Source organism: Lonchura striata, chromosome 14 (assembly GCF_050655825.1).
Source record: "Lonchura striata isolate lonStrDom1 chromosome 14, ASM5065582v1, whole genome shotgun sequence".
Classification (NCBI taxonomy): Eukaryota; Metazoa; Chordata; class Aves; order Passeriformes; family Estrildidae; genus Lonchura; species Lonchura striata.
Genome location: NC_140716.1, coordinates 9,018,952 through 9,044,424, shown reverse-complemented (window position 1 = coordinate 9,044,424; position 25,473 = coordinate 9,018,952). Strand labels below are relative to the sequence as shown.

Here is a 25,473-nt window from a genome sequence, read left to right as displayed (position 1 = left end):
AGAAAGGATGGTGTTCATTCTTTCCAAAAATTCAGCACGCCAAGGCGGTAACACCAATATTTTTTAATACAGTAAAATTTAGATGAACACGCCCATCTAAGACATATTCTCCACCTTCCTGATGCATATTCATATAAATGACATACAGCTTTACGCCGTGCTTGAAACACAAAATTATTTTCAGTAAAGAGTTTTGTGTTTCAAGCACTGCGTAAAGTGCTTGAATTTTTTTTCTTTATTGAATTTTCTTTATTGAATTCTTTGGTTTTTTATCGAAAATAATTTACTTTGTCGAAGTGACGTGTCACTAGCTACGCCGACAAAGGGTGCCAAGGGGCAGCTGGGGACCGATAATCCCGGTTGGAGGCATCACCGGGTCGGGCCGGGGTCGGGCGCGCCCCGGGGCGGCGCGCGGAGCCTCCGCGCCGGCAGGAGGCGCTGTGGCGGCCGGCGCGGCCCTTCCGGCAGCGCTGGCTGCGGGCGGCGGCGCTGAGGGGATGCGGCCGCGGGCGGCGGCCGCGCTGCTCTGCGCGCTGTGCTGCGCCCTGGCGCGGGGCTCCGAGGACATCGTCGTGGGCTGCGGCGGCTTCGTCAAGTCCGACGTGGAGATCAACTACTCGCTGATCGAGGTGGGCGCCGCCGCCCGCCTGCCCCGCTGCCTGCCCGGGCCGCGGTCGCAGGTGGCGGTGGAGCTGCGGCTCTTCACCGCGGCACTCTGCAGCCTGCTTGCCATAAACCGCGTCCTGCTGCCGCTGCTCCTCGCCTTTTAAAAAATATCTTTGAGTCTCTTTTGTTTGTTTCTTTTAGATTAAGTTATATACAAAACATGGGACTCTGAAATACCAGACAGACTGTGCTCCGAACAATGGGTATTTCATGATTCCTCTCTATGACAAGGTAAGACACAAATTCCTGCGCTGTCCGCTCTGTGCTGGAGGCAGCAGCTGCCTCCACCTGCATCTGCGGCAGATTAAATTTCAGAGCAACACCCCCATGAAACATTTGAAGCAGGACATCACTTAGTTTGGTTTGGATCAAAGTTTCAACTGTTTCTTTTTGTAAAGCAACGACTTCGTTTCCCAGTGCTAATTATGAAGAGAAAAGCCAGCTAACTGTGGCAGCAGTGTTGCATTTTTGCTGTTTATTGGAATGTCTGCAGCACTGGGAGCCTGAATTCCTGCCAGCAGCTGTGTGCTGTAGCTGTACAAATACTGCACAAGTGTAGGCTCCTACAGAGTACAGATAAAGCTTTCAGATTTTTTACCTATGGAAATAAATGTATATGAGAAGGTGTTTTGGTACGACTAATTTGAAAATAACCTGAGTGGTTAATTGCAGATATTAAAAATGTTTTAAGGAAATAACGATCCACGAAATTCAGAATGTGTCAGTAATTTGATGTCTACTTAGACTGGAAAGGTGTTTACATTCAAATTAAATTAAATGCAAGCTACTCTGAGATGGTCAAGGTGTTTTGCTCTTTTAAGGAGCTAGTTAACTTAGGGTTCAGAAGTAGAAACACAAAATGGTTTGGGTTGGAAGGCACCTTTGAAGGTCATCTAGTCCAGCCACCAAATAATTCCTTCCCTTCCCAATCTGAGAATGTAATGTACTTTCTGACCCTGGTGATTTCATTCTAGGCCTTTGAGCCTTTCCAGGGATGAAGTTTGGGATATATGTGGCAGAACATACATGGTGCTCTCCGATACAAAGAGAATATCTAATTTTTAAGTATTAATGTAATTAATACTCTTTTGGATCAGAGCTTTTAAAAGGATTGGAATTTTCTTGTCCTGTGTTTGGGTCGAACGGTCGAGTTTGACCATGACCCAGTGGAAATGCCAAAGGCTGATTTAGACCCCATCTGTTGGGCAGGTGGAGGTACATTCGAACACTTTGTAGCACTGAGCTGCTTGACTGTGAGCCAGGTTTGTGCTGGAAGCAGGATAAACCTGGTGATACTTAATTTCTGCTCTTGGCTGGGTGTGAGCCCAGCATCACAGCCTGTCTGGGTAGATATGGCTGCTGCTTTGAACAGGGAGTCATAAGCAGGAGGAAAGGAGAATGGTGGATATTGGTACACTTGAGTCTTGTGTTCCTCTCTGCAGCATGACGCTTGTGTTCTGACTTTCTTTCTCATCTGTTAGCTAAATTTAGATCAATGAAGACAGTTATTGCTTTTTATTTTTCAGGGGGATTTCATTCTTAAAATTGAGCCTCCCCTAGGGTGGAGTTTTGGTAAGTGGTTGTGTGTCTTCTTACAATAGGACACTGTGTCTGCAGTGTGGGACTTATCACTAACTTGCAGCTGGCAGGGAAAATGGAGCACTTTTCCAAACCTATAAACCATACTGCATAGTTTAGTAACTGACATGTACTTACTGTACCAGGGGAAAGTAAAGCTGGGTGGTAGACACTGACAAAGTAACCCTTGAACTGGTTTGAAGGAGTGTGGGCTTTTGACAAAAATGGCTGCAGTGGGAGGAGGGAAAGAGGATTTTCAGAATCAGGATTTGGGGGTGCTTTACCTTTGCTGAAGAAAGGCTTCCAGAGCAATGCTTGCCATGCTTGGATTAATACGTTTCTGTGGCAGCTGTGTAAAGCTGAAGCACAGTCTCTTTGTGGTTGCTCTCTCACTATCATGCTGTTTCTTCGTTCTTCTCTTCCAGAACCAACCAGTGTAGACATCCATGTGGATGGCATTAATGACATTTGCACAAAGGGAGGTGATATCAACTTTGTTTTCACAGGATTTTCTGTGAATGGAAAGGTTAGACTCCTTTATCTTTATTTATTCCACCTTATGCTAATTCAACCTTCATAAAACATTCAAATTCAGCTCTACACATTATTTTCATTCATTTATAGTTCTGTTTCTTTTTATTTTGACAGGTTCTCAGCAAAGGTCAGACATTAGGTCCTGCTGGAGTTCAGGTTGTACTGAGAAATGCTGGCAGTGACATGAACATACAAGCAACTATTACACAACCTGGAGGAAAGTGAGTGTGGGTGGTGCATACTTGATTCATCTGTTCATTTGCACAAGATCCTTTCAGTTCTGCCATACTGACTGGGACTGTAAGAGTTCTGAAGTATTTTTTCTAATATGTGAATAGAGTCTGAATTGTTTTTCTGTGAACAGATGTTTGTGTCTGTTCCTGAATAGACATAATCCCTTTCTTGTCTTGCAGGTTTGCTTTCTTTAAAGTGCTTCCTGGCGAATATGAAATCTTTGCATCGCATCCTACCTGGATGTTGAAAGAGGTTAGAACCTACAGAAACTCTGGTTTGCCCACTTAGAGAGGATGGATCTGCTAGACCTTGCTTGGATCAGTTATTGTGAGGAAGGGGCTGTGTGGGTGAACAGGGTTACTGGAGTTTTTCTACATCTAATTCAGGTAGTCAAGAAACAACTTCATATAGACCCACTTTGGAGATGGTGAAGCCAGCCAGAGAAGGACTGGCAAATGAGCTTTTGCTTTTCATCTTCTGATCCTGTACATTTTTTAAGAATATTGTAGCTTAAATTCTTCTCCCAGACTGCTTTTTTCTTGAGGAGCTCTGATATCCTGATAATTTCCTAAATCAGTGAAGCAGGAAAAACAATGTTTTTGAAAGTATCTTTGCTTTAGTGTCTCAGTGCCTTCAGTAGTCTGGAGACCATCTTTGAGTTCTGCTGCTCTGGCTTCTGTTCCTGTTGTTGAATGTGCAGTCTCTGATTGTTCTTTAGGGGCTGTAAAGGAGACATGATGCCTGCTTTTGATGTTTGTTTCTGTATTTCAGTCAAAGACAGTGGTGCGGGTGACAAGTTCCAATGCTTATGCTGCCAGTCCCCTGATTGTTGCAGGCTACAATGTCTCTGGGTCTGTGAGGAGTGATGGAGAGCCCATGAAAGGGGTCATGTTTCTCCTTTTCTCTTCCTCAGTCTCTAAAGAGGTAATTGTTGATCAGTACCTTTTCAGTAGGAGGATGGCTATAAATAAGAAGAACCAAATAGTTTCTAGATTCATATTGCCCTGATACTCATCTGTCCTTCACTGGCTTGTACAATCTCTTAAACTGTATTTTTGTGTTTGGTTCTTTTGTGTGATTTCATTTTCTTTTTCCCCAACAAGGTCCTTGCAATCCAACGTGACCTCCATGGAATTATTTCATAATTCATTGTATAGTAGCTGTAATTTGTCTTCAGCATGACACCTTTATTACTCTTTGCCCTTTTGATGGGAAGACAAAGTTCCACAGCTTCTATTGCCACCTTACAAGTGCATTAAGAAATGAGTGTGAAACATTTGGTCATGTAGAGCTGAGCTCTGTTCTGCAGTGTTAACCCTGTCCACAGAACTGAAGTCAGTTAAGACACATGGTACAGTTTTGGGGATGTTGAATTTCCCAGTGTACTGTCCTTGTTACCATAAAGTTGATTGTTTGCTGTTTTTTCCTGTTTTACCTATACATGAATTTTAAGTCATGTCATTCAACGTTGCCTCTAAAATGGTTTTATACTTCCCATCAGCCATTCACAGTTGAGTATTTTGAACTGTCCTGTGTCCCTCTTCCTCCCCCTCCCAGTTATTTTCTGTGTTCTTTGAGACAAAAAGTCGTATTGCATTTATTACTACAGGATGTGGTGGGCTGCAGTATTTCTCCTGTGGATGGCTTCCAATCAAGAGATGAGTCCTTATCCTATTTGTGCAATGTTGTATCAAAAGAAGATGGATCTTTCAGCTTTCTTTCTCTGCCAAGTGGGAAATACACTGTGGTAAGTAACTAGAAATTAATTGCTTGTCTATTGATAGGGTTGGTAACTTTTATTTTCTAAACCAGAGTGTGCTATTGCCACCGCCTCTCCTTTAAGCAGTTTCCTTTTTTTCCCCATTCTCTTTCTTACATCTGGATGTTGTGGGAACATGTTCTCTGTGCACTGCCTGGAGTGATGGTCCTGCATTCTCAGTCTGTGCTCTACAAATGGGATTCAGGCTTCTTTCATTTCTTTAATCCTTCTAGCAATCATAGAGTCTGTAAGCTCTTGCACTTCCAAGTATGCTGTATTCTGACTAGGGGGTTACTTTCTTTTTTTTCTGATAGTTTCATGGTTTCCATCAGTCTTGAAATATTGCTGATATTTGTGTCTCCATGCCTGTGAGTAATTTTTTCAAGGAGGTTTGCAGCTCATTTGACCCTTGGTAGAGGTGTCTGATATCAGTAAGAACATGGAAAATGGTAGAGGAAAACCATTCTGTCATCACAGCTTAGGAGTCAAAGCCATGTGTCTTCTTTCAGATACCATTCTACAGGGGAGAGAGAATCACCTTTGATGTTGCTCCATCTAAATTGGACTTCCTTGTAGAGCATGACAGTTTACAGATCGAGGTAAAGCCTGCAGAGGGAATAATCCTTTTGTGCCACTCATTCCTGTAAAAGCCTAACTGATTTTAGAAGAAAACAGCAGCATTGTGGAAATACTTCTTTGTAAGAAGTTGAAGGCACTTTTTTATGCACAGCAGGTAGAAGACAGTGTCTAGTACTGTGCTGTGTTTCTATACTTCGGTCCCTTTTACTAGGAAGAAACAAAATAGGGCAAAGCTGTCTGCTGTGTTCACTTTCATATCCCTGTTGCAAACAGGTAGTAATCTTCCAGGTTGCCTATATTTCCTTGTTGAAATTGTCACATCTGTGGAGAAGAGCCTGTAGGTTTTTCTGGTTTGCAGAGTGCCTTGTGTAATGGCATTGTGATCTGTGACTGTGAGCTGCAGCAGTGCAGATAAACTGAGAATGTGTGTTTTGTGCTAAGGGGAACAGTATGCCTGGAGATCAGTTTGTACTTTTACAGTGATTATCCTAGTACATTTTTTTCCTAGAGCTGTAAATAAGTTTCCTTTATTATGTGCATGGGGAGAAAATGGTATTGATTGCTGTAGGTATGTGTTTGCATTTCCTGAGTAAAGAATTATGTTAATTTTTTTCCCATTCCAGCCTGTTTTCCATGTGATGGGTTTCTCTGTCACAGGCAGGGTGTTGAATGGTCCTGAAGGAGAAGGAGTTGCAGATGCCACTGTTACTCTGAACAATCAGATTAAAGGTATGCAGTGCTCTTGATCTTTCTTGCAGCAGGGAAGCCTTTATGAAACTCAAGTATAGGACTAGTGTATGATGTGGAATTAACCCTTCAGGATAATGTACTGCTTTTTTTGTAATTTATTTAAAATATTAAAGTGGATTTCATGCATTTCATGAATATTGCATTGTCTGGTTTAGATGAGAGCATTAAATGTTCATTAGTTTGGCAGTTGAAAATTTCTTAATTGCTTTCAACCATATGCCAGATTGTACTTTGAAATACAGAAATGAAGGTTCATCTAGTAAAAAAGCATAAAACTACCTGTTGCATAATATGAATTAAAAATGGCTTAAAGCAGGGCATGTCCTGGATCTGTTGATACATAAGGTTAACATATGCTCTGGTTTTTAACTCTTGTTGTTTGTTACAGTGAAGACAAAAGCTGATGGCTCTTTCCGCCTTGAGAACATAACAACAGGTACATACACAATTCATGCCAGGAAAGAACACCTGTTTTTTGATACTATTACTGTCAAGATTGCACCAAATACACCTCAGCTGGCAAACATCATTGCAACAGGGTAAGGACTGGTGTCAGGATGAAAATGCAATTTTATGTGTGGATGAGGCTGTGAAAAAAGGTGATCCTTTACCATGCCATGCCCAGACTTGTGTTGCCAGGAGCTAAATGCTGCTGAAGAAATTAAAGGTGAATAGAGCAGCATGAGTATGTGTTTTGTGCACTGTATTTTTCTCAATAATAGTTGAGGTTTAGAACATTCTCTTAATAAGCTCTCTCTTGCAAGTGAAGACACTAAGGCATGGGTAAATTAAGAATTTTAGAATGGTATGTAAACCAAGAAAGCAATAGAGAAGCTTTCTACCACTTCACTCTTGCACAGAAGGAGGGTATCTGGAGTCACACAGCTGTTTGATGCAGTGTTGTACCAAACCTCTGCATTTTACTGCTCACTCTCAAGGTCTTTGTTGCCTTACCTGAATTCTTTTTTTTCTTGTTTGATGCCTGTGAAGGCTGTGCAGTGGTGGGAGATACAGCATGAGCTAAGGAAGATGAAAGGGTCGTGATTCTGTGTCCAGGACTTCAGAGAAGGAAATAGTGGCAGTGTTCTGGAGAAGTGAAAACTTGGAATTTACTGAGTCAAATAGCAGTCAGCTTGTACAGACATAGCCAGCCAATTAGAAAAAACCCTGTGTGCTGCTAAATGATGGGGTACAGTTTATTCAGTAACTAAATATGTTGTGCTCTTGAAGGCAATAAACAAAACTTATCACCTTCTAATTTGTCATCTTGTGCTTTCACAAGTGTAGGTGTCCCAAGGATGTGTTCCAGTGGATTACTGGAATAACTGGATTACTATCATATTTAAAGTTTTTGACACAAAACGTTTGAAACTATTTAAAACCTGAGGGGAGAAATCAGTCGGCTGCCTAACACAAAATCCTAAATCCATTGCCTGCTTAGCACAAAAAAAAAAAAAAAAAGAAAAAAGGCTTGAAGTGATTGGGTTGGTGGCAGGGAAGGGTGAAGCAAGTTGCTTGCAAATCTCTCTTTCAGGAGAAACCCTTTCCAATTCAGATGTTATTACCTCAACCTAGTGAGGTTTACTTTTTGAGGAAGTTCTAAAACAAGTGGTTTTTTATGATCTTTGTCAAATCAAGATATTTGTTCTGATGGCTGGCTTTTATTTAACAGGTTCAGTGTGTGTGGCCACATCTCAGTTACTAGATTCCCTGACACAGTCAAACAGATCAGTAAATACAAGGTAACCATGATACCTGAAGACAAAGACAAAGCATCACTAGTTACAACAGAAACTGACTCTCATGGAGCATTTTGTTTCAAGGCAAAATCGGGTTTATACAATATTCAGGTAAGAATGAGCTTTCATTTCTTCATTTTAGGCCTGTCATGGTGTTTTAGAAGATTTTGAAATTTTGGAAAGCATGTTGGAGAGGCTGGTTTTGCTTTGCCTGGGATTTACAGTAGATTTCCATTTTCTAATTTCTGATAAATGCATTGAAGACAGCAGAGTGGTGTTTTTGGACTGGTGTCTGAAAGGTGGTAATGCCTTGATGTCATATACCTCTCATTACTGTCTACAGGTAATTATTCCAGAGGCTGAGACCAGAGCAGGGTTGGCTTTGAAACCCAAAATGTTCCCTGTCACTGTTACTGACAGACCAGTGATGGATGTGACCTTCTCTCAGTTTTTGGCATCTGTCTCAGGGAAGATCTCTTGTTTAGGTAAGTCCATAGTGAAAGTGAAATGGCAATGGAATGGAGAACTTCAGCACTGCATGTGAGTGAGTGTTGTTGGCATCAAGACGCTGTGGTTAGTCCCATCAGCAGATACGTAAATGTAACTTACAGCACATGGAAAAAGCAGCTCTCCTTGGGAGAGTTGTGGCCTAGTAAGGTACCTTAACAAAGTTTGGACTAAAGTTATGTACCTCCTTTTAATAATTGCTAGGGATAAGCAAGCCTTCCTTCCTCAAAAGGTGGGTGGGTTCTGAAAGGAAATGGTCCTGACTGCTACTGTATATCAATCAGAGAAGTATTGGAGGTAAAAAAGAAGTTTACAGAAAAAGGGGAAAAAAGCAGTGTGTATAAAAACTGTAGGATAGATGTTAAAGCTGTTGGCAGAAGCTTTCAACCTCTGTTCTCTTTCATAAGCTTTTCTTTATTTTAATCTAAGGTTCCCTCCTGATATTTTCCTTGATTACCCACTGATTTTAGCAGATGATTGGAGCCTGATTTTTACCCTTCCTTTTTCCTCTCGGAATCCTCCCTGCACTTTGTGTTCTGCCTCTCAGGTGTTTACTTGGCTCTTATATCTCTGCAAAGTGAAGTGAACCCAGGGACTTAATGTTGATCTCAGGTTTTTTCTTGCCATTAGATAAAAGAATATGATTAACGGTCCCGAAATCCTGCAGCATGCAAAACCCCATGACATGTACCTAAGAAGCAAGTTTTAACTGGCCCCACGCTGTGCTGGGAGGAGTCAGCATTTGGGTGTCGGTAGAGGCGCGCTGGCGGGTTTGGCGCAGCCTGACGTGCTGTGTGTCCCTCGCAGACGCGTGCGGTGACCTGATGGTGGCGCTGCAGGCCGCGAGCCGCCAGGGGGAGAAGCGCAGCCTGCAGCTGGCCGGCAGCAGGGACTCGGTGCCCTTCACCTTCGAGGGCGTGCTCCCGGGCAGGTACAAAGGTAGGGCAGGGCAACTGCTTGGGGGGCACCTTGGTAGCTCAATCTGTGACCTGATCCGAGCACTTCTGTTATCATGGATGACTTTTGCAGCACTTGAGAAAAGCTGGAAAAATACCTTACAACAGATTTTCTTAATGTTGGATGTTTAAGCCCGTGTCAGCCCAAAGGTTACTGCTCCCCTGAGTTTTAGGGACTGTGTGGGTGGTGTGGGGGTAGTGGGCTTTATCGTGAACTAGCTTGTCCCAAGCCTAAGAACAGGGACACACTCTAATGCTCCTTCCAGAGTGCTGCTCCTAAGAACAAGCTGTATTTTGGCCAGCCTGCCTTGGCCTGTGAAAATAAATTGTTTTCTAGGGAAAGATATAGAAGGAGTATATAGATTACACTCTTTGTAGAGGAGTGGGAACATCTTTCCACCAGGTTAAATTTGGGTTAGGTGGTGATGTCCTTTGGGCTTCTTTGCCTGTCACAATAGTAGTGCCCATTGAAGAACCTTCCAGGTTGGCTAGGCTTCATTATTCCTTTTCATAGCACAGCTTTCCTGATGGATGTGTTGGGTTCCTGGCGATGCTGCAGTACTGGGAGCTAGGTCTGTTACTCTAGGCATTGGTGTGTATTTATCTTTGCAGATTATTGTCAGGGAAGCTAGAGAGACACAAACTTTTCATATCACAAAGCCTTATTTACGCAGTTCTATATTACTGAAATGCTTTGTGTGGTATATATTCTAGTAAGCATTGTACATGAAGACTGGTGCTGGAAGAATAAGTCCTTGGAATTGGAAGTCTTGGAGGAAGATGTGTCAGGAGTAGAATTCAGGCAGACTGGATATATGCTGAGGTGTTCTCTTTCTCATGCAATCACACTGGTACGTAGGAAACAAATGTTCCTGTATGTTTTTAATGACCTTGTGAGGCCAGGGTGGATTATGCTTGGAATCAAGGCTTTCTCCTGTCTCTGGAAGGTCACAGAGCCTGGGAACATTGATGTTTAGTGTGCTTCAAGATTTGTCTTTTAACTTTGGTAACATGGTCTTGTGATGTTAGGTGTTACAGAAGAGGTGGCATTGATGTATCTTTAGGCAAATACTGTTTTTATTTTGTTGTTTGGTAGTTGTTAATAGTGACTTATGCTGTGGCTTCACAGGAGTTTTATCAGGATGGAAATGGACCAGAGAATGTTGGTGTTTATAACCTGTCCAAAGGAGTTAATAGATTCTGTCTTTCAAAGCCAGGTAACAGATTTAAAATATTTAAAAAATTAAAAATAGCCAGTTAGGTAATATTGCTGGGAATAAAAATAATTTGTTGTGGTTTCTGAAAGGCATTGTTTCAATTACATCTGTATATAAATTATCTGTTCCAATTTCATAGATTTCTCCATTTCTTCTGCTATTAGTCGTTCACCAAATCTAGATTCCAGAAATAAAATGTTACTATTTTTTTTTATTGGTGATGGAAGCATTTTGCCTTTGATGGATAAAGGTTATATTGAAATAATCTCATTCATATACGTTCTGTTTGTCAGACACATTAGAAGGTGTCTGTGTGAAAGGCAGCAGATATTGAAAGGCAGTCAGATACTGAAGGGCAGTCAAATTTTGTAGTTGTTTCTATACCTGTGCTCTAAAAGTTGACCTTTTCAGTGGTCATTCTTTGCCTTGCTGTTTGTAGGTGTGTATGAGGTGACCCCGCGCTCCTGCCACCAGTTTGAGCACGAGTATTACACCTACGACACGTAAGTGTGACTGTTCCTCACCTTACACCTACCAGCAAGATTCTCCATAAAGCTTCCTTCTCCTGCTTGCTTTCAGCAGGCCAGGATGTGTAGAGGGAAGCTCTAGCAAGGTGTATCACATGTATTTGTTCTATTGCCCTTCCTATCTTAAAAGTAATAAAAGTAATAAGAATGAACTAATGATAGGGCTTAAAGATGCTTTAGTTACTTTAGATGGGTATCTTTTTCAGCCTTCTGTCTGTTTAGTGTTGGGTTTGCCTTGTAACGGAGAAGAAAGTTATTTCAGTGAAAACTGTTGGTCACTTCTGAGAGCTGAAAGGCAAACAATAGGATAGTAAGATTGCTAAGAGGCCCTTGCCACTACTGCACATCACTAGTGCCATGACCCTCTGGTGGTGGGATTCTGCTCACCCCATTTGTTGCAAGCTGAATATATGTTCACCCTTATCGCAAGCAAGCAGTGCTGATCTTCTTTGGCCAGTCCAGTTTAATTATTTATTTATAGATTATGATCTGGTGATGTGTGTAATGACACTTTGACATATGAAATCAATCAAATCAACTTTAGCTTGATAGGAAGCAGAAGGCACAAAGGAAGGAATTGCTTTGGGGCTCAAGTTAGGAAATGTTCCCTTTCCAAAAGGTGACCATCCCAGCACTACAGCATTGCTGTATAATTTCTGTATTATCTTTTATAAAGCATTTCAATCTCAGGAGTGAGAGCACAGACTCTGCTAAGTAAGATTTGTTTATTTGGGAAGGGGACCTTGAATTCATGTCTTTGTTCCTTTGATTTGCAGGTCCTCTCCCAGTATCCTGACGCTCACTGCAGTTCGCCACCATGTCCTTGGCACAATTGTAACTGATAAACTGATGGATGTGACTGTTACCATTAAGTAAGGACAAAGAAATCATGGGGCTGTAAAAGGTGGAGGAAAAAGACATTTCTCTCATAAAGCTTTACTCCAGTTTTAGTGCTGCACTGGCTGCTTTCTAAGGGGATGGCATCCTAGCCTGGGCTGCAGGATGTATTTAATGCTAAGATGTGCTTTGAGTTCTTAGGAGAGAGATAAATACAGCCTCATTTTGAGCATTTTCTTATAGTTTGAACGTTGTCCCTCCCTACTTTTGTATCTTGGTAAAAAGGAATGATTTTCTGAGTTTTATATGCTTCAATGAACTGATGTTTTAGAATTCAGAGGGTATTGTTTTAGCTGAGGTCTGAACTCTTTAAGGCACTGGCATATATTTTTTCCCTTTTTTCTTTCCCCAGAATGAGAATCTGCTGCTTTACAGCATTGTAACTGGTGTGAGGAGGGTTATAAAAGGAAAAACATGCAGAGTGATTGTGCATTAATGCACCAGTTTATGTTTATCTGAAGAGACAGCTCACTAGGGAGCACTGATTTGTGAACAGCTTTAATTGTACGAGGTGCCAAATCTGTCTGGAAGTGTCTGATAATGATGACTATTTTATTGCTACTCTGCTGGTGTCTACTTGTTCTAGACTGTGGCCTCTCAAACTTTTTTGAGTGCAGAAAACATCTTTTCAGAGAACATTACCTGTGTAGCATTGCCTCGAGTTCTCTAAGATTAATGACCCTATCACTGCAACTGCTGGGCAACTCCAGCAGCTGGAAAGGAGACACTGAGACAGCAGATAGCCATTAGGATTTTAAAAACAATTTATTGAGGAGGTGAATATTCTACCAACCTTCTAAGCTTGTTGGGTTTTTGGAGGCTATTGGCTAGTTCTTTGAAGGCAGCTTAGTTGCCACAGCTGTCTCTGATCAATCCTGCCTCAAGCTTTTCAGCTGAAGTCCAATTTGTGAAGTGCCATCAACATAAAGGGAACAGCTCAGGGTTTAAAAGCAAACCATGTGTTTTTACAAGTGTGTCTACCAGACCCATTAACTTTCAGTTAACAAAAAACCCCAAACAACCTCAACCAAAAGCAAAGCTGATTCTCATTAGTTCTTGATAATGGCTTGGTATGTTTTAAAAATAAGACTGTAGTAATGTATTATGAGTACCTTGAGACTGTGTGTGGCTGTACAAATTCTTAATAGGCTTTCAGACAAAGAAAAAATTACGTGTTTCTGTATTGTGTCTGGACTGCAGAGAAAGAATATAAAGCCTTGATAAAACTTAGTGTGATAAAGCAATAGTAACTATGTCTCTTAAAAAGACAGACTAGAATACAGGTGAACACTGAAGCAGGAGACAGAGCTATCCTGGTTATCTAAAGTAGCTGTTGGAAAAGTGATTGTGATAATTTTGGTGCAGTCCTCACTGAGAATGTTGAAGAAGAGATAGATGATAAGATACAAAGGATGATTGGAGTCTAGAAGAAGGAGGAGGATGCAAGATCAAGGAGAGTGAAATAAAATTCATTGCTTTGAGCTGATTCTAAAAACTTGGTTAAATTTATCTAGCAATCTATTCAGTGGACAGTGACAAGAGAGCTGGGTGGTTCAAATGAACAGGGTAGATAGGTGAGAACTCAGAGCTTTTCCTGGGAATTTCTGGCTCTTGGAAGTATTTATGTGTGTTAGAAGTTATTTTCTCCTTCTATTCTCTGCTCTTGACAGGTAGGTTCTGAGACAAAAGTTCCTAGTTCTGAAAAAAAAAAAAAAAAAAAGCAAGCTTAGCACTCTTCTTACTTATTTTGTACTTTCTTTATTAAGCTTGTTCTCAGGTTTGACATTTCAGCCTTTCTCTTTTAGTTTAGGTCTTTGTTAAAGATACTGTTGCAAACTGATCCTTTTGCCTAAAAATTTACCACTCCTGTGCTCTTACCAGAATAAACAGGGCAGTTAAAGAGGAAAAATATCCTGGGACTTGTCTGTGGTGGTGTAAAGGCAGTAATTAACAGATACAAGCTGTTGTCTCTTTATAGGAAAGGAGATGATTTTGTTTTTTTCTCCATATTTTCAGGTCATCCATTGACAGTGAACCTGCCTTAGTTCTGGGGCCCCTGAAGTCTGTCCAGGAGCTCCGTCGGGAGCAGCAGCTGGCAGAAATCGAGAGCCGCCGGCAGGAGAGAGAAAAGAAGGGGCAGGAGGAGGAAGGAACAAAGCCACCAGTGCAAGAAATGGTGGAGGAGCTCCAAGGACCATTCTTATATGAATTTTCATACTGGGCAAGGTAATACCAAGCTCCTATAATGGACAAGCTGTATTCTTTGTACTGTTGTGTAATGTTTCTGTCAAACAGAATAGTGATACAATTCCAGGTAGAACAGAGCTGCTGGCCCTTGGTGACTTTGAACTACAAGAAAACTTAGTAGCACATAGTAAGAATTTTGCTTAAGTTGTTACTTTTTTCTTGGAGTATTTAGATTCATTCTTGCACTCTGCTCTACATGAGAGCTTTTGATTTTCTTCTAATTGTATCTTACTTGTGTTTTACAGGTCTGGAGAGAAAATTACTGTAACACCATCATCAAAAGAGCTGCTCTTCTACCCACCTTATGTGGAAGCAGTTGTTAGTGGAGGTAAATATGAATAATTTGTAGTTTGAAAGGATTGGGTTTTTATAGTTGAAATGTATTTGTTTAGATAAACATATGAATAACTTGAAAGGTAATGTTAGGAAAGTTTCAGTTGCAGCTATTTCTTTGGGCCAGTTTAATTCTGGAATTTGGAAGTTATTTGATAAAGGATGCAAGTACAGTTTTCATCAGCAGAATTCTTCCAAGTGCTGAAAAACCACCTAGCACAAGAGGAAGGCTGGGTTTCTGGGTATTACACCAGATTCTCAAAATTGTTCATAGTACTGTCACCTAGAAAAAGAGTTGTGCAAAAACCAGGTTTCTATTTTGAATTTGTTTCTAAATTCAAGTTCCTCATAAAGTTTTTTTCCCCCCTAGATTACAGTAATAAGAATATTCACAAAAAAAAGATAAACTTCAAAATTGTCAGGGTCACAGGGTAATCATCAATTATTGATGCTGCTTGTTATGTCAGTGTCCATCTTGTCCTCAGGTTCTTAAGTGAACATATTTGGTTTGAAATCACAAGGAAATGTTAAGTGCCTCTTTTCATGTGACTCTGTTTGCACATTCTAAATGCATTTGAGGGAGGGAAATAAAATTTTGCTTACTGTCATTGAACATGACATATGCTGAACTGAATTGGAACTCAAAAAATGTGGTCAAAGCTCAGTGTAATCTGCCTAGAAGGGAGTTTCATTGCAATTGTCTCCATGTGGCTGCAGTGTATGTAACTCATTGAGACCTCCAGACACTTCAGAAATCTGTAAGGTTTTTTGGGATGTGCTTATAACTTTGAAATGCAGTTATTCATTTTGGTACTGTTCAGATCTTGTAAGGTGTGTTGAGAGGCCATGAAATTGTGTGGATTGATCTCTTGTTCTAAGATAAAAGGCCACCTGCTGATCACTTTGGAAGTAGTTAAACTCCTGTTGTAAGCTGGAACGTCAAGTGTATTTTTGACCTTTTTCTTTGTCTTAAATCCCCTTCACAATGACCAAGAGAGTTGTCCTGGGAAGCTGATAGAGATTCATGGAAAAGCAGGCTTATTTCTGGAAGGGCAAATTCATCCTGAACTGGAAGGTGTTGAGATTGTCATTAGTGAGAAGGGAGCAACTTCTGCACTTATCACGGTTTTCACTGATGACAAAGGCACTTACAGGTAATGAGCAGATTGGTTTTGAGCCTTTGGATTCTTTAGTTAAAATGCAGTGGTTACTTGACAATGTGTTTGGGATATCCAGGTGTTCTTTCTGAAACAAGTTCTGTTCTCCTTTTATTTGAAGTGTTGGGCCACTCCACAGTGACTTGGAATACACAATCACTGCTCAGAAGGAAGGTTTTGTTCTGACTGCCCTAGAAGGAACAGTTGGAGACTTCAAAGCTTTTGCTCTTGCTGGGGTGACATTTGAGGTAATGTTCTGAACATTTGGGGTTCTAAATGAATAGTGTGAGCAGTTGGAGCTGGACAGGCAACAAATGAATCCATGTCTTCCAAAGACAAATGCGTGTGGAATTTTGGGATAATTTATTATTTGGATAATATTTTTTGTCATGAGAAAGCAAATCTCGGTGGATGAACTCAGTTGTAGACCATGACTTGCTATGCAGAAGATACTTGGCAAGGTTTATAGAGTGAAGGTTAGAGCCTGCAAGTCCAAAAGACTGGCTTTATTTGCATTTATAGAGTTGGACCACCCTGTTTTAATGAGTTTTATCCCGCAAGGTGTAAGTGTATTCTGATCCAGCTAGTGCTTGGTTCCAGTGTTTGGGGTGCTTTGTTCTGGCCTCCCTGTGTATTTTATGGAGTGGTAGAGAATGGCTGCTGTGGTGGCACATGCTGTGCTGGGGCTGGGACTGCCCAGGGCTTGGGAGCAGAGGGTTCTGCAGCCCTTTGGTCTGGCAGGAGGGGCAGTACACATGTGGTTAGTTCTGCTCACAGCTGGGTGCTCAGAGCCAGCTTACCTGTGCGCTCTGCAAGGGGCTTTTTAACTGAGCCCTTCTCCATAAAGAAACCCTCACTTACACCTAAAATTACTGGTTTTTCAAAAACAGATCAAATCAGAGGATGACCAGGCTCTTGCTGGAGTTCTCTTGTCTCTCAGTGGAGGGGTGTTTCGGTCCAACCTCCTCACACAGGATGATGGCATGCTGACATTTTCCAATCTGGTAAGTTGAAATGATTCTTCAGAGCGTGGCTGTGTGTGGGGCTCCGTTGCCCTCCCAAAGAGGGCTCTCCTGAGTGGCAGGTGTCCTTTGAAACCCTAACCCACAATGAGAGATGCAGATCCCTGAGAAGAAACAGCACTTAAAATCTTAGCAAGTGAAAGATGTGAAATCTAACATGGCAAGGGGTTTCTCCCCAACAGGTCGTAGATGATGTTGATTGATCTCAGTTACTAATTTGCAGTCTGTAAACTTGAAACAAGCCAATTTGTTGGTAGTCATTGGAGAGTCTTTAGGGGGAAGGAAATCTAATTACATTATTGATCTATATGTGTGTAGACATGCTTGAATGGTTTCTATGCAGACATCCTTCTTTTGTGGTCACTTTCCTGTCCTTGAGGCCTTGTGGTAAGATTTTAGGGCTGTAGTTTCCTTTCTCTCTTAACACTTTGTCACCAGGTGGAATTCCATCAGTTTATTGTCCAATGTGCTTCTGTTTTTCACTAATCACATTTTGTGACAGGCTTAACCTGTGGTTGGAACAGAGGACTTCAGCTCTTAGAGAGCTCTTGCAAAGCAAATTTGTTTGGAGTTGGTGAGTTTTTGCACCACTATGAGTAAACAGCTTGTTTTGTGCCTCTTTGCAGAGCCCAGGGCAATATTACTTTAAACCCATGATGAAAGAATTTCGGTTTGAGCCATCATCACAAATGATTGAAGTGCAGGAAGGACAAAATCTCAAAATCCAGATAACTGGTTACAGAACAGCTTACAGGTTAGTGGGGCTGGAATCTGTAGAAAATACTATGGGCTGTATCAGGATGTGTTGTGCCAAATGTGTTTCCTCCCAGCACACCTCTGTTCTTGCAGGTTTGGAGGAGACTTTCCAAGTCTTAGTTTAACGTAATTATGTTGTGTATAAGTACTTTTTTTGGCCTTTTCTCGTGGTTGTGGATATATAGCTAAGCCCAGATGGCAGAGCTATAGGAAGAACAATGGCTATGAAAGCAGTGCCTCAGTGGTACTGGAAGTGGTTTGTGCTGCCTCCAGTGGGGGAGGAGAGGACTGTTCTAGGTGTGGTAGACCAAATATCTGACTTTTTCTTGCTTTCCTTACCCTCAGGGGTAAGAAAGAGTTGTTGTTGATGGAATCTAGGAAACTTGTATTCTTAAAGTTGTGTTCTGAACTGCAGCAAATTCTGATGATTTAAACTGTTTTACACACACATTATAAATACCCCTTTTCTTCTTCCTGCTATGGTAAATACATTAAATACTTCTTCCATCAGTTATAACACTAAAATGTCTTTAAAATATATATTAAAACAGCAACTGCATATCTATCTGTAGCAACTGTTCTTTTTACACCTTCAGCTGTTATGGCACAGTTTCCTCTTTAAATGGAGAGCCTGAGCAGGGAGTCTCGGTGGAAGCTGTGGGACAGAAGGATTGCAGCATCTATGGAGAGGACACAATAACTGATGAAGAGGGCAAATTCAGGCTCCGTGGCCTTCGGGTAAGGAGCAGGAGGCTCTGTCATTTCCTTGTCTGTCAGTGTGACAATGGAGCAGTGACATGGGTTCTGTTCAGTAGCCACTGCTTTCTGTTTTCCCATCATGTTTGCTAGCTCAGACTCCCTTGAGTCTCTGTGTGAAGAAACACAATCAAGCAGTGAACACTGAGCTTGAGAAAAGAGGAAAAGAAAAGCTTGTGGTATAAGTCTGTGAACTTGCTGGCAGCATACTGTGCTGGTCTCCACAAACACTGAGCAGCTGGTGTGACAGGAGACAATCCCCTGGTCAGTGCTTGGGTGACCAGCAGGGAATTGTCATAGGCAAAAAATTTGGGGAAGTGTTTAGTTTCTCCTGTGAAGATACCAACTGCCTATTTTTAGCAGGATATTGGGTGTCTGTGTGATGTTGGTTGCACAGCATGTATGTGAAGTAAGCTGTTCTTCAGGGAATGGGGAAGCTGAATTTATGGCACCATAATGGAAGGAATCAACAATTTCCTGAAGTATAAGGCAATGTTGGATCAAGTTTTAATCCTGTGTTTTCCTTCATCACAGCACATGATTTCTTTTAACACTGTGATGCAACAAACTAATGAAAGTTCTATATAACCCTTTCTTATATTCTGACACTAAACACTCCTAGTAGTGTTATTGATCCGAATTTTGTATTTGATTCAGGAAAACTTTAACTGCATAGAGTTAAATGTGTTTGGGTGGTGTATCTTAAATGGAGTGTTAGAAAATTCTCTTTACTACTCTCAAAAATTAAGGTATGTATTATTCAGTGTTGGGATTTATCATCTGAATGTTGCTTTCAGCCTGGCTGTGTGTATCATGTCCAACTCAAAGCTGAAGGCAATGATCACATTGAAAGAGCTTTACCACAGCATCGGGCAATTGAGGTATTTTTTTCTCTTTTTTTGTAGCATCACTTAAATATAAAATGGGTCTGTCTAGGCATTCTGTCTGTTCTGTCAGCAGCAATGTAATGAAGGCATTCTGTTTAGACAAGTGCTTTTCAGCAAGTTAGCTCCCTAAAAACAGGCCCCATATTGTGTGTCAGCACCCTAGCTCAAAACTGAAGTGAGATAAAGCCCAAACAGTAAACAAGTGAAAATGATTCTTTCATAGTCATGAAAACTCTTAATCCAGAAACAAGAGAATAAATGTATGGAACACCTTTCAACATTTTGTGATGTGGAGCAAAGCAGTGGTAGCTTGAGGGTGTTATAAATTGTCATATTGTCCTACAGTTGGTTTAGTTATGGACAGAGAGATATTCTTATGTTTTTTGGGTCCAAATCATGCAGTCTTGATGTAGGTGAAATTGTAATTTGGACTAGCACTTTTATCTTTATAAAATGTAGTAATAACTTTGCATTGAAAACTGGTGAAATCTTGTTAAATATTCCACATTAATCAACTGTATGAACATCTCTGTGCATCTCTCAGCACAAGTACAAAATACTGAGACCAATGTTTTGAGATCAGGCAGTCCTGTGGATGTACCTCAGCCTTTTCCAGTATAGTTTATGCTTTTGAGACTTCCAGTTTTAGTTTAGCTTAATGTCATGAGTCTCATGCTGGTAATGCCCAAGTCTGCAATTGCGAGTGGTGCACTCTGGAGAACAGGGACTTGAAGGGGGAACGCTTTTGAGCTTCCGTGTGGTTATTACAGAACAAAATCCACTTTTTATTTAAAATGACCAGCAGTGTTGGTGTTGTGTTAACAGTTGTGCTGCTGTCCTTTGTGAACTGTACCTCTGTTGGTAGAAACCTGACTGTGTTTTCTGTTGCAGGTTGGGAACAGTGACATTGATGATGTTAATATTATAGCGTTCCGGCAAATTAATCAATTTGATTTAAGTGGAAATGTAATTACAGCTTCTGAATATCTCTCTACATTATGTGTAAGTTCAAGCCTTTCATCTTTGTCAAGTGTATTTGTTACTGCTTTCACAGTGATTTTTTTTTTGCAGGGTCACTGGAGTTCAGTAGCCAGAGCACACGTTTAATTCAAATTATTACTAATAGTTTAATGAAGGTGAATTTGAATTCCAGACAGAATGAAGATTGCAGTGTTCCTGATGTTTTACTTTAATGTTCCCATTTTTCATGGGAATATGTTTAATAAATACTTCTCTGGTTGGCCTACACACTTTGGGATATACTTCTCTGATTAGGGATGCTTTGTCTGTAGGGGCATCAAAACAGCAAGGGTGAAATGAGTCCTTTGTATCAGAGAACTGTATTAATTCCTGAAACACCTGAAATTTTGGACCTGTATGTCAAAACTTGATGCCATGTTAATGCAGTGATACCATGAGGCATGTAAATTTAAAAGTACATTATAATAGACAGTATAAGACAAATAGGAAAACCGAAATTTCAAAATTCAGAACACTGTACTGTGATCTGAAAAAGCTTGCTAACACCTCTGATCCCTTTAGCTTAGGGCACAAATGCTGGAAGTCTCTGCAGGAGGTGTTAGTGGGGTAGGAGTTACAATATCATTTCTCAGGTTTAAAAACTCCGTAAAATGTTACTTGCCAATATAAATGCAGTGCTTGAATTTCTTTCATACTAGTTTGTTATGCATCTCACTTGCCAAGATCTCATTGCTAAGCTGTTGGGTCTTTTGGGAGACATCCAAAGGAACCAGCACTCAGAGCAGGTGTGAAGGGAAAATGTGTCACCTTCCTGAAGAACACCTGAGCTTGTGTCCCATCTTCCTGGGGAAATTTAAACCCTTGCAGTTCAGCCTAAGCTAATAGGAATTGATGTTAAAAGTTGATTATATGGAAGTTATCCAAGTCTGTGCCTTCTTCATATTTGGTGGGGTCTTGTGTTGCATGTACTGCAAGTGAGCTGTTGATGGGTGCATGTCATCCCCCTGGCCTCCAATGCAGACATTCTTTTCTCTGAAGCTGTGCTAATACTGGTTCCAGACACAAGTGAGAGCAGTTTTGTGATCCACAGCACAGACTGCTTTTCATACTCCAGCTATGTGAAATGTCAGACAGCAGCCATTCCTAAATTATTTCAAGTTCTATAAAAAGACTACTTTGTGACTTTTCACATCCCAGATTAGAATATTTCCAGGTGTTCTTACTCAACAATTCTCTGTTTATAAAAACACATGATGAATTTTGAAATGCTTTTATCCCTGAAAATGTGGGATGTCTGAAATATCTGTTGTGGTGCAGGCTTGGAAAATGCCTTGTTTGTTCTTCTTCCTTCACTTACAGGTCAAGCTGTACAAAAGTGAAAATCTTGACAACCCAATTCATACAGTCAACTTAGGCCTATCCCTGTTTTTTCATTTCCCACCACTACTCCGAGATGGAGAGGTAAGAATATTGCTGGAAAATTAGCTTAGAGCACTTTATTTTTTTACCCTAAGGACACTGAAGTGTAATTTGTGGTGTGCCTGCAAAGCTATATTCATGCTGCACTAACCAGTGTCTTGGAAGATTGGAAGCCTGCTTTGCTGACCTTTGCCTTTAAATGTGATTTTGTCTCAGATTGCTCCTGATGCTGTAGCCTGAGTCTGTTTTTTACCCACAGAATTACGTGGTGCTCCTGGATTCTACATTGTCCAAATCACAGTATGACTACAGCCTGCCTCAAGTTTCTTTCACTGCCATTGGATATCATAAACACATTACACTGGTCTTCAGTCCCACTGTAAGTACTAAGTATTTTCATGTTCCAATGTCCACCTTGGGAGCAATATTTGGTGTTATAACCTGCATGTATTTTGTGTTCTTGGCCAAGCTTTCTATTAGTGTAAATATAAAGAGGTTTATGAGTGGCATTAATTTAGATTTGCTGTGTGTTCAGTTGCCAGTGGAACAGGAGGGAGACATGGAACAGCAGTAAGAAATGAAGGGTGCAGATGTGCCTGAAAGGTTCTGTGCTGGCATGGCTGCTGTAGTGGGGTCACAGAGGTGTGGGAAGCATGGGACAGGAAAATCAAAGCACACCGGGCTGACTGTCAGTGGAGACTGATCACCCATGAATTGGCTTTACATAGCAGCACACCTCAGGAATGGGTAAATACATGAGTGGCTGATCCAGAGGGTGGCTTTGAAGTGGAAAGTAAAGTAAATCCTAGAACAGCATTTGGAAGGAAGTCAGATGAGAAGGGCTGGATGTGCCTTGTGATCCCTATTGCTGATGTTTCTTAGAGCTGAGGGATTTCACAGTCAACTGTTAAAACAATAAAATCCATGATCTGCACTGTTTCCAGAGAAAGCTGCCTGAGCAAGACATTGCCCAAGGGTCTTACATCGCGTTACCACTGACGCTGCTCCTGCTGCTGGCCGGTTACAACCACGACAAGGTGGGTCAGGGGTGCTTCTGCTCCTGCCCAAATATTACTGTCCTGTCAGTGGATATGGTGCACTGTGCTCAGTGAGGGTTATCCAGAGAGAGGTGCAGTTACAGTCCCCTTATGTGATATAAGAAAAGCCACAGTGTAGCCGTGCTTTTGGACAATTACCTTCCTTTAAAAAAGCTTGGTCTGAAGGTGAATTCCTGTGCTGTGGCTGAATTTTGGTTTCTCATTTGATTGCTCTGAGAAAAAAACAATACAGCATCATTAAAATTCAGATAGCCAGACTCATTGATAATAGGAATGAAAATAATTGTTTTATTGGCTTCAGGCACAATCAGACTGGAAAAAGTCTTGCAAGTCTTCAGGTCTAGTCTCTTTAGCTTTATACCCTCCCTAGTTCAAAAGCTCTCAAGAGGAATACAAATATCTGCTATCCAAGCCCCCTGTCTTTGGTATCAAACTGTGCTCTTCTAGTATTTACTGATATGACTGGATTTCTGTTTTACCAAAAAGAGAAATTAAATTTGTCTGTTCAGTTTGATTTCCTCTCAAACAATTACTTTAGATTTTGATTATCTGAAACTCCCAGAAGTTGGGTTTGATTCCTCCCCAAGATTTGCTGCCATATTCTAATATCTTTGTAGACGTGCTATTGATGCAATAGAATATGATAGGGGCTACATGTCTGGAGAACCATACCATTCAGACCTTACATACCATTGTAACCACAACTTGCTTCCCTTTTTTTTGCAGCTGATCCCCTTACTGCTGCAGCTGACAGCTCGGCTGCAAGGGGTCCGTGCTCTGGGGCAGGCAGGCTCTGACGCTGGGGGCTCAGAGGATGCCAAGAGACAAACGAAGAAACAGAAGACGAGACGGACGTGAGCTGAGAGGAAGGAATGGGGGAATTGGTGCTCTGTCAAACTGGAGCCTGAGGAGGCAAAGCCACTAAAGCACATTTTTATTCAATTTGCAGACTTGACATTTTTTGTTTTTGCTACATGAGCACCATTTGTCACATTAGCTCCATTTTGGTTGTAAATTTTCTATGGAGTCTATAGATTTCCCTCTTGTAAAGTGATTAAATGAATGCCTCTACTGTCACTGTGAGTGCATCTCTCATACTTGAAGACAATTAATGCCTTTTATTTTTCTTTTCATTGGAACAGGTCATGCTGTCCTTATTGATGATTTATAAAAGCAGTGGTAATAGATAATACTTGATTTCAGTTTCAGTCTTTAGATTCTGGAATGATTTTTCCTTACCTTTTGAAATACTCACTTTAAGAAGCAGCACACAGGAATTCTACTAAATCAGTGTTGCTTGAAACAGAATTTTAGGGGACATAGCTGGACTGGTGAATTATGTCATTGTCACTTCCAGCTCAGCAGCTTGATTGAAGAGTCTGTCTGATTTCAGTTCTTGTCCAGTGATTGTTATCTTTGATTAAGTTTTTGCCCAATGAAGACAAATTCTCGATGTCAAGTAAGGTTAGTTGTGAATATCAGGTAAGTTCTGATGTTCCTACTGCAAAAGCAGTGTTTCAGTTTTAGTTTCCTGTCCAGTGTGATATCTTTAGACCTCCAGTATTCCTGAGGTGGCTCTAGCTGGCTGCACTATTGCCAAAGCTGCACTACTCTTTCCAAAGCTGTACTGTGTACCATTCCCCCTTGGTGGTCACATCTCCTGCTCAGGCCATCCTCAGCCTTTTTCCCAAGTAATGATTGACTTTTTTTTTTTACCTTTTGGGTTTTTTAACTGTAAGGTATGTGAGTTTTTTTTTAAAATCTCCAATGTGTACAGTCCCAATAATGTAGTCTGTAATAAATAACCTGTTCCTTACAGGTTCTCTTTTGATTCCTGCTTCAAGTAGGTAGTTGGACATACACAGTTTAAATGTTAATGGGGCTTTTTATTGACAAATAGTATAAAGGTTAACAGAGCATTTGAAGATGCACATAAATGCTTACAAATACTGCAAATACATTGGTACTGCCAGTAAGTGGCAATGTTTCTCTTTTACAGTACTTGAAATAAAAGTCCTCTTACATTTAAATGTTTAAGCTTACAAACCCTACCATTCTTAGAAATTTGGATGCTGAAGGTTTTACCCTGTTCTTTTTTTTTGCACTTCGTAAGAGTTTGGGCCTAAATAATTAAAACTTCACTTGGTGATGATTCTAGCTTTCTGAGGGAAATTTTGTCAGGACCATAACAAGAATGTAGAATGTTGAAAAAGCATTATGTATAGAGCTTGAGATGAAGCTCTAATAAATTATCATGCTCTACTTAAAGACTTCGAATTTCATATTGCTTTTCCTCATGTATTTCATTGAAATACATGAGGAAAAGACAAGGTGTTCTAAGACTTATGAAAAATTGTACATTTTCAGTACATTTTTATTTTGAGCTGGAATGTTAAGAAAGTTACTGCTACTTTGGGGAATGTATGAGGAAGAAATGCACATATCCATGTGCCTCAAAGGAGTTTCAGGTATTCTGATCTCTGTACTGTGAGACTGACTGATGGTTGAATTTAAACATTGGAACTGCTGTTAATAAAAAGAAAAAAATGACAATTCTTGCTAATTTAATGTTTGCTTCTAAATCTAGAATGTGCCCCGTGTCTCTTCTCAAAATTGTCTTTGCTTTCTGCATCACACTTGTGACTATGAGTCCCATGTTTTGAGGTTTATTCTGTTGTTGAAGTGTTAATATACAAAAACTATATCTTGAAGTTCCTCAGTTGAGAGAAGTTCTACTCTGAGAAAACAAGGAAAATGAAAGCAAGAGATAATTTTTAAAAGCAGATCTAAAAGCCAAGGTATCAGTTTCTTCAATTATTTATAGAAACAATAATCGGACACACAGGCCCGAGCAGAAAAATGAGTGTGGTCTCTGCAATGCTTAGAGCACAAAGCAGGACAAACAGGTCTGTGT

General features: G+C 40.7%; 1 protein-coding gene across 1 annotated transcript; it reads left to right on the top strand.

Annotated features, from left to right (window-relative positions):
* The first annotated feature begins 485 nt into the window (after positions 1 to 485).
* LOC110475559 (BOS complex subunit NOMO1) lies at positions 486 to 25,112 on the top strand. Its single transcript, XM_021539813.4, has 31 exons — positions 486 to 629; positions 808 to 897; positions 2,193 to 2,238; positions 2,670 to 2,770; positions 2,893 to 2,999; positions 3,192 to 3,264; positions 3,784 to 3,936; positions 4,622 to 4,759; positions 5,281 to 5,370; positions 5,974 to 6,079; positions 6,489 to 6,639; positions 7,773 to 7,950; positions 8,183 to 8,324; positions 9,154 to 9,285; positions 10,017 to 10,153; positions 10,432 to 10,519; positions 10,959 to 11,022; positions 11,823 to 11,918; positions 13,960 to 14,169; positions 14,436 to 14,518; positions 15,518 to 15,677; positions 15,802 to 15,928; positions 16,571 to 16,684; positions 17,329 to 17,456; positions 18,055 to 18,196; positions 19,012 to 19,095; positions 19,993 to 20,103; positions 21,442 to 21,543; positions 21,761 to 21,880; positions 22,446 to 22,538; positions 23,286 to 25,112. Exons 1-31 carry the CDS (start codon positions 498 to 500, stop codon positions 23,415 to 23,417), a joined length of 3,630 nt encoding a protein of 1,209 aa, XP_021395488.2. The 5' UTR covers positions 486 to 497; the 3' UTR covers positions 23,418 to 25,112.
* Positions 25,113 to 25,473: the final 361 nt, after the last annotated feature.

Excerpts from the sequence above, each read along its gene's own strand:
- LOC110475559 (XM_021539813.4), top strand. The coding sequence starts at position 498 with ATGCGGCCGCGGGCGGCGGCCGCGCTGCTCTGCGCGCTGTGCTGCGCC. Across the intron at positions 4,760-5,280 it reads CAAGTGGGAAATACACTGTG|ATACCATTCTACAGGGGAGA; the intron begins GTAAGTAACTAG and ends GTCTTCTTTCAG. Across the intron at positions 21,544-21,760 it reads CACTACTCCGAGATGGAGAG|AATTACGTGGTGCTCCTGGA; the intron begins GTAAGAATATTG and ends TTTTACCCACAG.